The sequence below is a fragment of the Protomyctophum parallelum genome, assembly GCF_964188405.1.
Source record: "Protomyctophum parallelum genome assembly, chromosome: 3".
NCBI classification, from domain to species: Eukaryota; Metazoa; Chordata; class Actinopteri; order Myctophiformes; family Myctophidae; genus Protomyctophum; species Protomyctophum parallelum.
This window is the reverse complement of record NC_139698.1, coordinates 37,913,576-37,931,075: the sequence shown is the minus strand read 5'-3', so window position 1 is coordinate 37,931,075 and position 17,500 is coordinate 37,913,576. Positions and strand designations below refer to the sequence as shown.

General features: G+C 43.8%; 1 protein-coding gene across 2 annotated transcripts in view; it reads left to right on the top strand.

The window, feature by feature from the left end:
• The window catches only part of cdkal1 (CDK5 regulatory subunit associated protein 1-like 1), a 337,631-nt gene that overhangs the window by 109,758 nt on the left and 210,373 nt on the right, over nt 1-17,500 (top strand). For both annotated transcript variants that reach the window (XM_083760475.1, XM_083760476.1), the window contains one exon: nt 7,362-7,465. In XM_083760475.1, the coding sequence (XP_083616601.1) occupies nt 7,362-7,465 (104 nt within the window). The remainder of the gene's footprint in view (nt 1-7,361; nt 7,466-17,500) is intronic.

Genomic DNA, 17,500 nt, shown 5'->3' with positions numbered 1-17,500 from the left:
TTTGACAGTGGTGATAAACTATATTGTAGTCAAGCTCCTCAGCTACCTCTGTGGTGTAATTAACTAGGAGGAGAAGAAGACTCGAAGGGTTAGAATCTCACCATGGGGACTGCAGAGGAAACGGGTGAATTCACGCTCACAGTAAAATCGTCTGTTCATTTAACTGAGTACGAAATTTGTTCCATTTGAACCTCTCTGAGGTAAATTAACACTGGGGATTTTACTGTGTATCATTCCTGGGAGAAGAGAACCGCTCGCCACCTCCTTGTGGACGGCTTTCGTGGTGTGGTTTTGTGTTTGGGACGCTGTGTATAGAAACTTGGTTGACTGCTATAGCCTCTCTCCAGAGAACACAACACTGGTGATCTGCCCACCATTGGCAGCATCCGTTCACATCTAAATAAGCGTACTGAGACAGCGGGACAGATTGGGTTAGAGTTGGAACAGAGAAAAATGTGTGGGGATTAGGGGGAATTAGGAGCGTGAAGACGGAGAAAGACCAGCTGGGGAGAGCGTATTCAGATCAAACAGTCATTAAGAGAACCTTATTCCTCAGGTAGCTGCTCTGATCTCCATGTTCTATTACACTGTGAGGTGTTGTCAGCGTAACCTTCCCCTCAGGGTAGATGGGCACATTCTACGTGGTTTGTTTTACTTGATTAAACCCTGAAGAAGGAAGCGAGTTGGGCCTATACCTCCTGGTACACGTTTAACCACTTAAACCGCAAGCAGCCATGTTGTGGGGAAAGCTTTGGCAGAAAATAGCGAATGCTTTCCCCACAATAACGGAACACAGAAAATATACAATTTCAGAGTCCTGAGGGACTCTGGTCCACCATATAGGGTTCTTTTTATTAATACTTGGCACTCAGTGACTCACTATGGGAGAGCACACTCTGGCGTGATCACAGAAGATGATAAGCACATGATAAGCTTCCAGGCAATCTCATTGGCTGGGTGTAATTCACGTGGACCATGCACGACCCACCCTTCCCACCTATAGCCTATGCAGGACCCAGTGGTTTAGTCTGGAATTCAATTTGCACTTCTGTTGAAGACGCAGAGCATTATCCCATATCAAGCTCTGTTTCCACAGAGTTTCATTAGGATAGGACTTGAGTATTTCGGGACCACAAAACGTTTTCTTTTTTTTTACTGACATAAGAACTTTCTATATATATAACGTAAATTTTACATTTAGGTGCGGAGACTGAAGCCACTAAAGCTCTCTCCGCACACTTGCTAACACGTATATCTTTTCTACGTCCGAGCATAGACATGGTTACGCCCTGCCTGCCTCTGATTGGCCTACCGACACTGCCGGCCTTACAGACTTTCCGCCGAGGTGGATAGCTACTGTATATGCTGTATAGTCTGCCGCGAGGTTACTCCGTGGTGGAACGATACAAGAGAATGACAGCTTGGCACGCGTGACAGTAACTTTTATGTTTTGTAGAAGATGCAAACTTGTTTATGCCGTTTATTTTACATGTGTACAGTGTAAACTTGAAACATTATTGTAGCCTACTGTAAAAAAGGTATATTTTCCCTTGATCTTTATCCTTTTTAGTATAATAGTATTAGTTTACTATAATTAGATTAATACACGATAATCAACACTAACACTTTAGACTTTAATTTAGAACACACCCAAATTAAATCATACAAATACGTGTTCAATCAATCATTCAATCAAAGCAAACGGCATAAACAATGATAGTTTGCCTCTACAAAAAGTTACAAGTTACTGTCGCGTGTGCCAAGCTGTCATTCTCTTGTACTTGTATTATTTCCCACCACAGAGTAACCTCGCGTCTCGGAGGACAGTCGGTAGGCCAATCAGAGGCAGGCGGGGCGTTAGCATGTCTATGCTTGGACGTAGAATAGATATACGCCTTGCTACCTAGCTACCTAGCTACGGAGATAGCCTTCTTTTTTAAGATTTTCTTTTTGCTTTTCTGCCTTTTATTGATAGTATCAAGTGAAGACTGACAGGAAAGACGGAGAGAGAGAAGGGGAGACATGCACCAAAGGTCGTCATGGACGGGACTCGAACACACGACGCGCTGTCAGGTCAAAGCCTATATGTGGCTTGCGCCTGGACCACTTGGCCAGCGGGCGCCCCGATAGATAGCCTTCTAACACTCAACACGTGTAGCTCATGTGTTGCTCACACTCACGGTGACTGCCGCCACCACTATTAAATCATGACTATTCAATTAGTTGGTAAGAAGTAATCTTGTGTTTTTAATTATTATTTAAATTATTTATTTATTACATTTATTTTTTTGTGCTGTATGTAGGCGATGCATACTCTCAAGGTCACTGGGATAATAAATGAGTGTAGCGTTTAGTCTCTGGAGCCTTGTACCCCATGGGCCTAACTCAGTTAGTGTCTAAAATGGAGATTGATCTTCCCTGCAAGAGTGGATTCTTAGGGGACATTGTTGGTGTTTCTGTAGATGCTGCTGTTGTCATGAACACAGGACAACTGTTTTCAACCTCACCCCCCCCCCCCCCCCCTTCTCTATGTTATTGAGGAGTCATCTGAAGTCGCCACATTTAAGTTTCAAAGTCATGAAAACAAATGCAATCTTCGAGTACGGTGGCCTGTCTGTTTTCTGGAAGGAAAACAGAGGACAGAATGAAGTAATGGAATTCAAGCCTGTACAACTGGATCCCTAGAGAGAGAGAGAGAGAGAGAGAGAGAGAGAGAGAGAGCGAGAGTTCCTCTCCTTCAGTCAGTATTAGTGTATGTTCCATGCAAGGCCTGACTAGTTGTCACTGTCTGTTTAGAGTGATGGGATGGGCTAGGCACCTAATGCCTTGTTCTCATACTGCACCCATGTACATGTACAGTAGACACACACACACACACACAGTGTCACACACACACACACACACACACACACACACACACAACCATAGCTATACATAGTACACAGTGTACATACACGCACACAAGGATGAAGGCATGCAGCCATACAGCCACGAATGCAAGCACGAACCAAAGAAAGCAAATGCACGCACGCACACACACACACACACACACACATGCATACGACGTACATACACACGAGCAGGATAGTAACTGTCTCTTGAGATTAATGTTGGTGTGATCCACTCAGCTGGCCCTGATCACATTAAGATGGATGGACCCCCTGGTGCTGTGTGTGTGTGTGTGTGTGTGTGTGTGTGTGTGTGTGTGTGTGTGTGTGTGTGTGTGTGTGTGTGTGTGTGTGTGTGTGTGTGTGTGTGTGTGTGTGTGTGTGTGTGTGTGTGTGTGTGTGTGTGTGTGTGTGTGTGTGTGTGTGTGTGTGTGTGTGTGTGTGTGTGTGTGTGTGTGTGTGTGTGTGTGTGTGTGTGTGTGTGTGTGTGTGTGTGCGTGCGTGTGCGTGCATGCGGACACACACGAGTGTACTTGTGCACACTGGGCCCCATCTGTTAGTGTTTTCTCCAGGGCTAGGTCCTGTGACCTAGCTGCCATCTCCATTGCCCACAACATGGATAAACCGTACCCTGAGAGAAAGACATGGACACATACAATAAATGGATAGATGATTGATAGATAAAGATGGATGGATGAATTGATTGACACATTGAAAGATGGTATAGCCAGAGCAGTTTTGGTGCAAGTGTTAAAGAATAAAGGAGTATAGTAGGGCCGCACACTGAATAAAGGAGTATAGTAGGGCCGCACACTGAATAAAGGAGTATAGTAGGGCCGCACACTGATAGCTGCAGCTTGCCGATGCCAATAATATGCAACATCTATAGATTCTGTTTTCTCTTTTTATTTGTTGGTTGTTGCAGGAAAACAAACACCCACAGACACACACACACACACGCACGCACACACACACACACACACACACACACACACACACACACACACACACACACACACACACACACGCACACACGCACGCACGCACACACACACACACACTCACACACACAGACAAAAGCATGGATTCATTTCACAACATAATTGTTTTTCTAAATGTTGCATTGTTTGACTTATCATTAAACGCTTGTTGAGAGTAGCTGGATCGATCGCAACGCATCAATTCATAAATGCCTTTTATATTGCTGTAAAAGGCTTGGCATTTTGAATGTTGCCTCCGTGACAGTTGGCCATCAAAAGCAACGGACAGCGGAAACCATAAAATATGCTGATTGAAAGCTATGGAGATGGTCCACAGAGCAAGTCACTGACAGCCATCACGATTAATTTGACAGCAGTGGATGTACAGAAAACCAGAATCTTCTACTCATGCTGTCCTCACTCTGTAATTGTGTATAATCCATTTGCGGTTTTGTTTTTGAGTGCTAGCCTAAGAGATATAGTCTGAGATATGATAGCTAATGCTGCTGAACTCTGTGACTTTGGTCACAGTGGGACTGTCTGGGACTCTTCACACAGGCATACTGTACGTGACAGCTGTTAATCACCCACACTGATGGCACAAGAATCATCTCAGGCCTTATAGTTATTGTACACATTACATGTTAATGTTGACATGATGAGCCAACTCAAGACACAATTCTTTGCAGAATGTATTTGTGGTTCAGTTTTATCAGTATGTCAATATGTACGGTAACTGTGAACCTCCGGCAATACCATTGCGTATCCCTAACGATATAGGAATGGAGACTGTTTTCAGTCGTATCTCTTTTAAGGCATCACTGTATTACTACTGTATGCTGTTGTATCTGTTGGGCTTTAGTTACAGTACAGTTTTCCTGTTTATGTTGAGTTTCATGGAATTCCCCATCGTTTCGCCATAGTATAGGAGCGTAATGCATTTATGCAGACATGTTGTTTGTTTACTAGAATGCCATAGTGATTTTCGATTGCAATATGCCATAACTAAGTTCCTTATAATGTTGTTATCATGCTGAACTGCAGTGGGTCACCGAAAACAGTTTCCAACATAGTGGCGTCTTTATGTAGAGGAACTAAGCGATGAAGTGTTTGGATCCGTCGTCTGTGTCCTCGATTAGTAGTGCTGTATTATTAGTAAGTGGTCATGTTGTCCTTATGATGAGTTGGACTGTGTTCTGTATTGGTCACACTCGGGTGACAGTGGACCCACTTAAAAGGAGATGACTGAAGCCTTGCACGGTCATGAGAACGCCATTTATTCACTTTGAGAATGGGTTAGTTTGTTCTGATTATTAAGGATATTTTTGTGGATGAGAGAGAGAGAGAGAGGAAAAAAAATAAAGATCAGTGAAAGCCACCATTATGTATCCCCCCCCAAATCATATTTATTCCGCGTTGTAATGTTAGTCTCGTGTTTTGCTCCAGGCAAATGTTCTCTGTTCTGTTAACTAAATCAACAGTCAGGAACTGAAATGAAACCCACTGAAATGTTCTATTCTGGTAACTGTAGTGTTAATTCTCCCCAACCCCCCCCTTATCACTGTACCACTGTAATGGGTAACACACACACACACACACACACACACACACACACACGCCCACACACACACAAAAATATATATATCATTTGGTTTTGATTTCCCACAACATCCTCTCTGATTGGCTTGCTTAACCAAATACTACTCCTGCAGTAGTTGCATATTTAGGGTCCAAACTGGGAAGTGTATTTGTATTACATGCTTGCCGCTGGCTCTTATTTTTTCCATTTGAGTACTTTTTCTCAGAATGTGGTATAAATACCTAATTTCTATTTTAGTACACTTCTGGTACAACCATGATTTGTCTTTCAAAGTAACCTTTTTGTTTTGTTCCTTTTTTTAATCCTAATGCACCCCCCACCCCCTATTACTTTTTTCTCTTTTTTGTGTATGGCCCAAACATCCTGATGGTGTTTGAGTCCAGGCCATGCGTGTTCACTGGTTTGCCTCTGGCTTCAGTGAATCGCTGACTGACTACTTTGAAGCTCACTGAACTCTGACGGCAACTTAAGCGTTTACAACATAAAAGACAGTCTGTCTCCTCCTTCTTCTCCTTCCTTTATACTCGTAGGGAATTAATGTTATGTTAATAAAACAAAACGACAAGAAGGTGCATAAATGTAGCCAATAACAACAATTACAGCGTTATATTTGGGACTGACAACGAGTTGAATGTGAAGGAAGAGGCTAATGTAGGTTAATTTAACAGCCTCATCTTACTTTGGAGAATTAATTGCGACTGTAGGTCGCAGATTACTATGAAAAGCTGTAAAAGCTGTCAGTCCATCCGTCGATCTGTCAGTCCATCAAGCCTCGTGACACACTCCATATATGAAGATCACAACACTGACCTCATCAAACCCTGTATAGCAGCCATACATGGAGAAGCCTGGATCATCACCTAGATCTGCATATGTGGAGCTGGCCAGCATCTCTACATCTTTCCTCAAACCCTTAGACATTTCTGACATTCCATGTTGATCCCTCCCCACCCGTCCTTCCTCTTCGATGTCTCCCTTTTAACTGATACCTGTCCATTCAAACTCTAGACGGCAAAGTTAAGACCCCCCATGACAAAGGGCCAGCGCTCACTCAGCAGTCTGCTGTCACCCAGGCGGATATGTTGATCTGACCCCCCATTCCAAAGAGCCTCTGCTCATTCAAAATGTCTATCTTTCACAGCATTACTGGTTCATCTGCCGAGCAATACAGCAAAAGATAGGCTCCTCACAGGTAGTGTATGGTGACATAATTATGTTGCGAGCCTGGCTGTTAGGGGCAACTTTAAGAAAGTTGAGCTTTCGTGAAGATTTTTTCTTTATTATGTAAAAAAACAAACATCTTTATGATTATCTTCCTGGTTTGACCTGGACAGCTGTTGTCTCTGATGCTCCATCTTCAAATGCGTGTGCATCGTGTGCACCACGATTTGTGGTGGGAGTAGGACAACTTGCAACTTGCACAGTTTGCATGTTTTCATTAAATGTTTTGTGGCAGTTCCACATGGAAACTCTCACAGTACTCCTGTGAAAGTGTCTCCAATGTGTGTGCGCAGAGAGAGAGAGAGAGAGAGAGAGAGAGAGAGAGCAAAGAATAGCATAGGATTTGAAATTACATTTTATAATAATACATTGCTGTGGGTTTTCTAACTGGTCATGTCCGGAGGGAATTTCATTGTTCAGTCTTTGATTAGAATCTAGCCTGTGGTTTTGTTTTAAATGATTGCGTTAATCTGCACTCTACTACACTCCATTATTCATTTTGCGGTATGAACCATTATATTCCATGGTTCAAAATACACTTGAGGTTGCACACTTGTGGTGTGGTTGTACAGCACAGTAAAATTAAATTAAAAACACCCATATTTACTCAACTGAACAGTTGTGTCCAAACTATCTGTAATCCTCTGTCTTGTCTCTGTGTGTGCTTTGCAGGTGTCTGAATGCGTGTACCTACTGTAAGACAAAGCACGCCAGGGGAGACCTGGCCAGCTACCCTATAGAGGAGCTAGTGGAGAGAGCCACCCAATCCTTCCAGGGTGAGTCTCAATTATAATGCGCACGCACGCACGCACAACACTATCTCTTTCTCTCTCTCTCTCTCTCTATTTTGGGGTGCTCAATATGTTTTGTTGCATTCTATGACTCCCCTCCTCACAGTCCATGTGCTATTGAAGCTTCACAACATACTTCCTCTTTGAAAGGAACAACACGCACGTGCACACTCACACACAGTCAAAACACCCACAGCTGTCTGTTAGAGGATTGGAAAGCACTGAGTGCAGATGCAAGCGGCTGTTGACGCAGTTACAGCCTGGTGGCAGACGTACTGCCTTGCAGCCAATACTGTAAAAACAAAGGGCATTGTCATCAGTCTTGGGGAGCCTCGAAACAGACAAATTCCTCCTATTATTTTGAGCAATAGAGAGGGGAATACAGCTCTTCTCTGACCTCATGTGGGACGCAGGAGTTCAATGCATACTGAAGAATACTCAGCCAAGGGTTCACTGTCTAGGCATTGCCAAATGAGCACGACTCCCCTCAAATGGAGGAGAGAGGACGCCATTCAAAGAGAATTTGATGGACTACTGAGAGAATGGCGTAGTCCACTGATCCAGACACTTTCTACAAACACAAATCCCTACGCCTACACAATGGGAGCTCATGGCCTGCGAGTCACCAGATGCCGTTCCTCTCAAGAGCATAGAAGCCTAATCAAAAGATACACTTTTGGGTACTTCGGGGTATTTATGGGTAGTTTTGGGTACACTTTAGGGTACTTTTGGGCAATTACCCTTAATTCTTATATTTGTTGTTACTACAATGTACAATGTACAATGTGTAGAATGTGTACACACAGTATGTACAGTACTGTATATGTAAACAAATGCAATTCTTGTATCTTGAAATGTCTGTTCAATGATGAGTGACATAAGGTGTTGACTTATTCACTTAGTAAAAGTGTGTGTGTGTGTGTGTGTGTGTGTGTGTGTGTGTGTGTGTGTGTGTGTGTGTGTGTGTGTGTGTGTGCGCGCGCTCGCATTTTGTGCATGTGTATTGTAAGGAGGTCTTAGCAACACATGTTTGTGTTTTTGTTCCTGGGTGGAGGGCCATGCCAGTTGGTGCTAGCTGGATGCCCGCTGAACAGCTGTTTGGCCCCAGCATCTGTTCTCCAAGAACTAGACTCCCAGCATTTTCTCACTGCACAGCAGCTCTAGTGCCACAGGCAGGTCAGTCAAGGGCAAGTTTATGGATGGATACTCGGCTCCTTTCTAGGGATGTGCGTGCTCAGTTTCTCCATGACCCCCTTACCCTTGTATTCATATTCATGTTATTGTTATTAGTGTGGTTGCTATAGGCAACACGCTATTGTTCTCGGTCCGAGATAACTTTTGCCAGCAAAGCAAACCTGCTTTTTGTTAACTTTTGCACAACAGAAAAGTGGAGCTTTTGGTCATGCTTCACACACCGTTGCTGTGTCACATGACATCACAAAATAAATGGTAAGACGGAATTCACTTCCCAGTGGATTTGCGTCAGTGCAACCACACTTCCCAGAATTGCACCTTTCCAGTTGTTATTGTTATTAATACAAATCATATGTAATGCATTATTATTGCCGTTAGTAGTAGTAGCAGCAGCAGTAGCCAAACAGTAATAGTGTTGGTGATGGTACGTCAGTAGTAGTTGTATGTGCACATGTAACTTGACTTGCCTGTCTCTATGTATTTCAGTTCACTGTGTAAGGACCCATGAAAAAGGAGTTGTATGGTACTGTTGTCAAGGGCATGGTTGTCTCAACCATGTGGAACCTTGCTCAAAACAGCTGTGTATTTCCCACTACAGTGCTCTGGGCTGGGCAGTCAGGGGAACACTTAACATCTGCTTTGACCATTTTGTGTTTGTTTGTGTGTGTGTGTGTGTGTGTGTGTGTGTGTGTGTGTGTAAGGGTGTAAGACACGGTGGAGTTTCACATTGGGAGGAAGTTGTCCGTTTAATAAATATGGCAGTTTTTGAGATGTTATTGTTTTCTGTACTCACGTGTCAGACTGGCGTGTGAACAACAAGAAGCAGGAACTTGTGACTAGCGATCCCAGACAGGAAGAATGTGTGCACGCACGCACGCACACACACACACACACACACACACACACACACACACACACACACACACACACACACACACACACACACACACACACACACACACACACACACAAACACACACACACACACACACCCACACACACACACACACACACACACACACACACACACACACACACACACACACACACACACACACACAAACTTGCTTGTTACTTGTCACTGTTCTCATATAGTTGCTCGTGTTTTATCCTTCCGTATATAGGTCCGTATATATATGGACCCCGACGCTAGGGGACGTCATATCCCAGGTCCATATATATATGGACCCTGACGCTAGGGGACGTCATATCCCAGGTCCATATATATATGGACCCTGACGCTAGGGGACGTCATATCCCAGGTCCGTATATATATATGGACCCTGACGCTAGGGGACGTCATATCCCAGGTCTGTATATATATGGACCCTGACGCTAGGGGACGTCATATCCCAGGTCCATATATATATATGGACCCTGACGCTAAGGGACGTCATATCCCAGGTCCATATATATATGGACCCCGACGCTAGGGGACGTCATATCCCAGGTCCATATATATATATGGACCCCGACGCTAGGGGACGTCATATCCCAGGTCCATATATATATATGGACCCCGACGCTAGGGGACGTCATATCCCAGGTCCATATATATATATATGGACCCTGACGCTAAGGGACGTCATATCCCAGGTCCATATATATATATGGACCCTGACGCTAAGGGACGTCATATCCCAGGTCCATATATATATGGACCCCGACGCTAAGGGACGTCATATCCCAGGTCCATATATATATGGACCCCGACGCTAGGGGACGTCATATCCCAGGTCCATATATATATATATGGACCCCGACGCTAGGGGACGTCATATCCCAAGTCCATATATATATATGGACCCCGACGCTAGGGGACGTCATATCCCAGGTCCATATATATATATATGGACCCTGACGCTAAGGGACGTCATATCCCAGGTCCATATATATATATGGACCCTGACGCTAAGGGACGTCATATCCCAGGTCTGTATATATATGGACCCTGACGCTAAGGGACGTCATATCCCAGGTCTGTATATATATGGACTCTGACGCTAAGGGACGTCATATCCCAGGTCTGTATATATATGGACCCCGACGCTAAGGGACGTCATATCCCAGGTCTGTATATATATGGACCCTGACGCTAGGGGACGTCATATCCCAGGTCTGTATATATATGGACTCTGACGCTAAGGGACGTCATATCCCAGGTCTGTATATATATGGACCCCGACGCTAGGGGACGTCATATCCCAGGTCTGTATATATATGGACTCTGACGCTAGGGGACGTCATATCCCAGGTCTGTATATATATGGACTCTGACGCTAGGGGACGTCATATCCCAGGTCCGTACATATACGGACCCCAATGTATACTCCATCTATATAATGGTTGAGTCCCACGGCAGCTTTTAACATTGGTCCGGTTGCTATGGCAACGCCCCACCGCTCCAGCTATGGGATTGAAAATATAATCACTGTGTAAAGCAGTTGAAAGGAGGACGAAAGGTAAACAGTGTGTGCTTGTGCCAATGATACTCAAGTGTGTTTAGCAAGTGTGTGTGTGGGGGGTGGGGGGGCGGGCAAACTCTGACTCTTAAAGTGTATGGTGTCACCTGGAACTGGGATTTATATTTATAACAGCTAGCCGCAATAAATGAGTTAATTGCAAGAAGTGTTTTTGTGTGAATCTGTAAATATTCCACAATTTGTTTATTTGTGCGCGGGTGCATGTGTGTGTGTGTGCGTGCATGTGTATGATCCGTTACAATACAGGAAACAGGATTGTCCTAGACAGTTGGTTGTTGTGTTAAAGGGTGACAGAAAAAGAGGAAGCTCGCAGGGGGTTACTGCCTGTTCAATCTTTACACAGTGAGAGACCGACTGGGGAAACATGAGGTCTATCTGGTAGACCTGAGTGTACTTCTGATGCAGACAGACGGAGAGATAAGGGATGTAGCAATATATAAAAAGGGCCGTTGGAGAAAATGAGGGATAGAGTTTGATTTGACATGTATTGTGTACACGGCTACACTTGTGCGTCGTGCGTGCGTGCATTTGTGCACTCTTTGACCTTGAATTAGAATATGAGATGTATTTTTGTGCGTCTTCTGCCATTTCTTGTTGTGTGAATTAAATGATCAGTCCATATTTATGGACGGAACGCAAATCTTCTTTTAGCATTATATTGAATATTTCTGCTATGGTTGAAATTGCATTACAACATCAATGTGCTCTCTCTCTCTCTCTTTCTCTCTCTATTAGCCACCTATTTCTTATCTGAAACGAATTTAGTCTCGCAAATAGGCAAACCCACAATTAGATTTGCTATTTGATGTTTTTGAATAAACACAGCTCCGAGTATGAATGCTAATTTCGATTGGCCGGCCAGCCCCAGTCAGGGGTCCTTGATTGGTTTATCTCTGGGAACTTTGAAAGGATTTATGGGATTTATTCAAATGTGATTTGAGGTAAATAGCTCTCTTTCCCTCTGCAAAAATAGAGAGAGGCTTTTAGTCATGTGAATTATTCAAATGTCTGAATGTATAATTTTACATCAGAAGAGTTTAGTAATGCAGGGAGGTAATGGAGGGGACTGGGGATGGATGTCGTATAGGAAATGAGGTGCGTGCGTGCGTGCGAGATGAGTGAGACTGAGAGAATCGGGAAGAAAGTCGTTCTGACGTCTACACACTATGTATGTCTGTTTCTCTGGATTACTGTGACACAGACACGGTGGACACGATGAACGACAGTAAACAATCTCCATACATCCAGAACCCCCCTGCCATCCTCTCTCATTTTCTCATTTTGTCCAGTGTTAACTTTTTGAGTGGTGCAACCACTCCTACATCCAGGAATGTCCGTATGTATCATGTATGTATCATGTATCCGTCTTGAGCACGAGTGGTGTGCGCATGCGTCAAACCAGCAATGGCCAGCAATATCCGCGTGTGTGTGTACAATGCGCGTGCGTGCCTCACATCTTGTGGTAAATAAATAGCGTCAATGCTAGCGAGCTAAAATATAGCCATCCTTGCTCTAGAAAGCACCAATGTTTCCATCTAGACCACCGGATAGTCAGCAAAGACCTTTGCTCCGTAAGAGCTCCGTAGATTAGGAATTATTGAAGCTTTTAGTCTGCCTGTATAATGGGAGGTGGACGGCAGCTCGCATGCGCGATCCGGTCTATGTACGCTAAAGAAGGAAAGGCTGACCCCCGTGGACGGCAGCTCGCATGTGCGATCCGGTCTAGAGGTATGCTAAAGAAGGAAAGGCCGACCCAAAATAATAATGAAAAAATTGTTCTCAGCGACGCGGATTGATATCCATAATAAAGCTAATAGAGAGAGAGAGAGAGAGAGAGAGAGGAGGGGGGGGAGAGAGGGGAGTTGCACCACTCGGTTCACACAGGTGTGATTTTTTGTTTATGAGTGGGAATATATAGAGTGAAACATTTGGTGTTAATTTATCCATTTGTAACTCTAGTCGTTGACAATGTTGGGCTGTAACACCAAATGGACCCAGAGTTAATTGAACACTCAGGATTTTATTGTGCATCATATTAGCCAGACATGTCTGCTGGCTAATTGCTATTGGTCTAACAATTCAATACCTGTGGTGTGTGTTCGCTCTGTGTCACATCAAGAACTCGGGCCACACATTTGCAGTGCCACGTCCCCCACTGTGTCGTGGTCAACATTAATGGAAGTGATAGCGCTGTGAGATATGATTGAACTGGACCCCATACGGAGCATGTTCCCAACTTCAGTATGAGCTGAACTGACGGGGTTGACTTTGTCACACAAGGCCAGACCCCACCCCCCACCCCCCCCAGGGGTGGGTGATACTTTCAGATGAGGGAGCTGTCGATTTCCGAGAGATTTTTCATAGATGTGTATGATGCAGAGCTACCAACCTGCACACATTTTGTGTACCAACCACGCAATTCTAGTGATGTATTACCAACACATATTTATCTCGTCAAATGGGGTGTGTGTGTGTGTGCGTGCAACTGTGTCTGCCTGCAGTTGAAGCTTACAATACATTCACTTAAAGGTATATTCAGTGATTTAACTTAATTCAAATATCACTTCTTTTTTTGTTTTTGCCTTCATCCAATCAGAAGGGCCTTTCGCCAATCATGATCGAGCGGGCCTTGGTGTGTGTGCTGTTGGCCTGTCGCGTGTCCCCCCACTATAGTGTGTGCGTGCATGTGCACATCTTGTTACCGGGGCAGACCGGGGGGTTTTCCAAATCACTGAATGCTCCTTTAAGGATAGATTTTCCGAGATGTTTCCTGGCCAATATAGCACACCTTGGCAATGCTTGTTTGGGCACTGAGGAAAAACGATTGAGGGTCTGGCTATATAATCACACAGCCATGTACTGTTACTAAATCATAATGTTGGCAATGGATTGGCCTGAACTCCAAGGCAACACAAAGTTAGAGTACAGTAAGTGGTTTGGTTGCATTTCTTTGACATACAGTACCTGAGTTGCAGCAAGCAGAGATCCGTTTTGGCAGGAGCGTTCAACCCCCCACGGTGGTCATCATATCCAACTGTCAATAGGCTGTCTTTGTGAGATATAAAAAGGGATTTTACTATTTAATATGCTGTAAGCCCCAGCGATGCTATTCGTCAACATCTTTATTTTAATAATTACTTAATATATTTCTGTAATTGTTTCACCTAAACATCATCATTGATGTTCATTGTTTAGTCTTACAATGCCATTGGTCATGATATTTGCATATAAATACCCCCCACAGAGGCAGAAATTCACACAACTTCAAAATCTCTGGAATTTTGAGCAATTGTTAACATATGACCTTTGACCTTTAACCCTGAAAAACCTATGCAAAATGCCTGTTATATATTTGTTTTGTGATCATTAGAATGTCTAGAACATGTACATTTATTATTGTGAAAGATATCCCCCAAATGTAAATTATTAATTTATTATAATTTAATAATTATTATAAAACACTTATATAAAACACTTTTTTTTTAACATAATTTCCTCTGCAAAGTCCTAGTAGTACAAAGTAGTAGTAAGGTTGAAATCTATTTTTTGCAAATAGAAATATATCCGGCTCTTGCAGACACATATGCACATGCAAGGGCATGCAAGTGCGTGCACGCACACACACACACACACACACATACACACACACACACACACACACACACACACACACACACACACACACACACACACCACCATTATCCCTCACATGACACATAGCATTGGTGTCTGACATGACCTATTGGCAGTCTGACTCCTGACGTGGTTTGGAGTTCTAGGCTCTGTAAAAAATAACGCAGTAGGGTTACTGCGTTATTTTTTACAGACAGAATGCTTGGTTTTATAATGCAGGGTTATACATGGGGTTCAAGTAAAACACTTTTTGGATTTTTGGACACAGTTTGGAAGGGTCAAATCGCACTGCTTTCATCAACTCATCAGCATAAGCTTGTTTTATGATGGAAATATACTAGTGTTCCGCAGATCCATGAATACACCCACGCACATACTGTATGCACACATACTGTATGTACATACCACCCGACACACTGGGTTAGTGTTTCGCACAGATATTATCAGAATAGACATGACTTGGCTTCCTGGCTGAAGCTGGATGGCATGTGACAGATATCCACACACAGACAGACAGACTTTAGCTTGCTGGCTAGCTCCAACATCTGTGACAGGTGTCACCGCCTGTTTGCCACGGCTGTGAGGAAGCTGTGTGACACACAGATGGACGAGGCTGCCAAAGATTGCCAGGAATCGGGCCATGCCCACATGGCCCGCTGGCTCCTTCTACCCATTTAATCCCTATACTAAGTTGGTCCCTCCTGTCTTCGCTCTACATTAAATACCTTGGGTGAAATGTACAATGGTCACATCAACGCTGAATGTTTGCCACAGAATGGGGACAGTAGAGTTCAAGTGGTTAGGTTCACACAGGAACGTCCTCAGCATTCATTTAACTCGGAGAGTGTGCAAAACTGAAACGGTCCGTTTGGTTATATTTGTAAAGTCTTTGAGTTACAAATGGATGAAGTGTTTTTGAGGATTAAACTGTGTCCTTTGCGAGTTAAATGCGGAGACTCAACTTCACTACTGATTGAAAGCAATGAGAAAGAAGGCAGAGTGCAAGAAATCAGAGGAAGAGCGAGAGAGAGAGAGAGAGAGAGAGACTAAACTATCGACATGAGCACATTGATTAAAACTGAGTGATCCTCTTCAAAGCACCGTCTATCGGAAAGCACATCTGGAAAACCGCTGAGCAGGCACTAATGCAAATTTCCTGTGTGTGTGTGTGTGTGTGTGTGTGTGTGTGTGTGTGTGTGTGTGTGTGTGTGTGTGTGTGTGTGTGTGTGTGTGTGTGTGTGTGTGTGTGTGTGTGTGTGTGTGTGTGTGTGTGTGCGTGTGCGTGCGCGTGTTTGAGGCAGTTGGATCCATTATCCGGCTGGAGAGCTTTCACCGAGAATCTAAAAATGGATTTTTGAATTTCCTCCAAGCAAATAAGTTGAAGACATTTTTCACATGGACAGGAGTTTGTCCATATGTGGTGCTCTGCACTGAGAAATGGTTTATATACTCAACTTTTCATTAAAGAACTCACCCAGACATACTAAACCTCTCACAGTTGTACCAATGTGCTTCTGGTGGTGTTAATGGTCACACTTGCAAAAGAGATTGAAGAGATTGCATAGTGACACTATCCAAACGATTGCAAAAAATAAAATAAACCCACAGGCAAACATCTGTGTCTATATTTGTCCTCAGAGGATAATTGTAATAATAAATAATAATTGCGACCGAAGGTCGGAGTTGACTATGGAGTTGTGCGTTTTTTGTTCGTCAGTCACTCAAGATCCCCATACATGGGGAAAGCCCCCATATACTGTGCCCAGTCTCGTGACATCACTATGAATCAGGGTAGTAAATGCGACCTGCTGTCACAATTAAGCCCATGGAGATGTGTATATACACATATATATATTAGTGTACATGTACATGGTCATATGTCAGAACCTGTTCTGAAATAACCCATCCATCCATCCATCCTTCCTCTTTGATGTCTCCCTTTTGACTGATACCTGTCCACTCTAGACAGGCCTGCCCCAAAGTTATTTGTGCAGCCGCACCGGGCAGCCGGCAAAAACTAGAGTTCTCAACAGGCCCGAAAATTAAGTCCCGGCCCTACCTGGGCCCTCATCAAACCCTGTACACTCAAGACACTGCGCCCACTGCCACCCTTAGATCTCCATATAGGGAGCTGACCTGTTCTGACATTCCATATGTTAATCTGACCTCATCAAACCCTGTACACTCAAGACACGCTCCATATATGGCCAGTACACACGACCTCGAGGTCGCTTCTCGTCCTCAGGCGTCTTACTGGTAATAATAATAATGTATGCAGTATATAATTGCCAAGTAGTTAGTTCATGTTTTGTGTGTGGTTGTGTGTGTATGTGTGTGTGTGTGTGGGTGTGTGTGTGTGTGTGTGTGTGTGTGTGTGTGTGTGTGTGTGTGTGTGTGTGTGTGTGTGTGTGTGTGTGTGTGTGTGTGTGTGTGTGTGTGTGTGTGTGTGTGTGTGTGTGTGTGTGTGTGTGTGTGTGTGTGTGTGTGTGTGTGTGTGTGTGCTTTTGCTTTCACTGATTATGTTAAGAGTAATATGTTGTGCATTCTCCTAATTCACTTCTTTCTCCCTTCTTGCTCTACCTCTTGGTGTAAATATTTAGCTGGTCGAGTTATTATCAGCTGTGTTTTTCTGCAGAGAAAGCTGCAGGCTATTTGTCAAACACGCGCACACACTCTTTAGAGAAGCATGAGGACACGCATGCGTGTACAG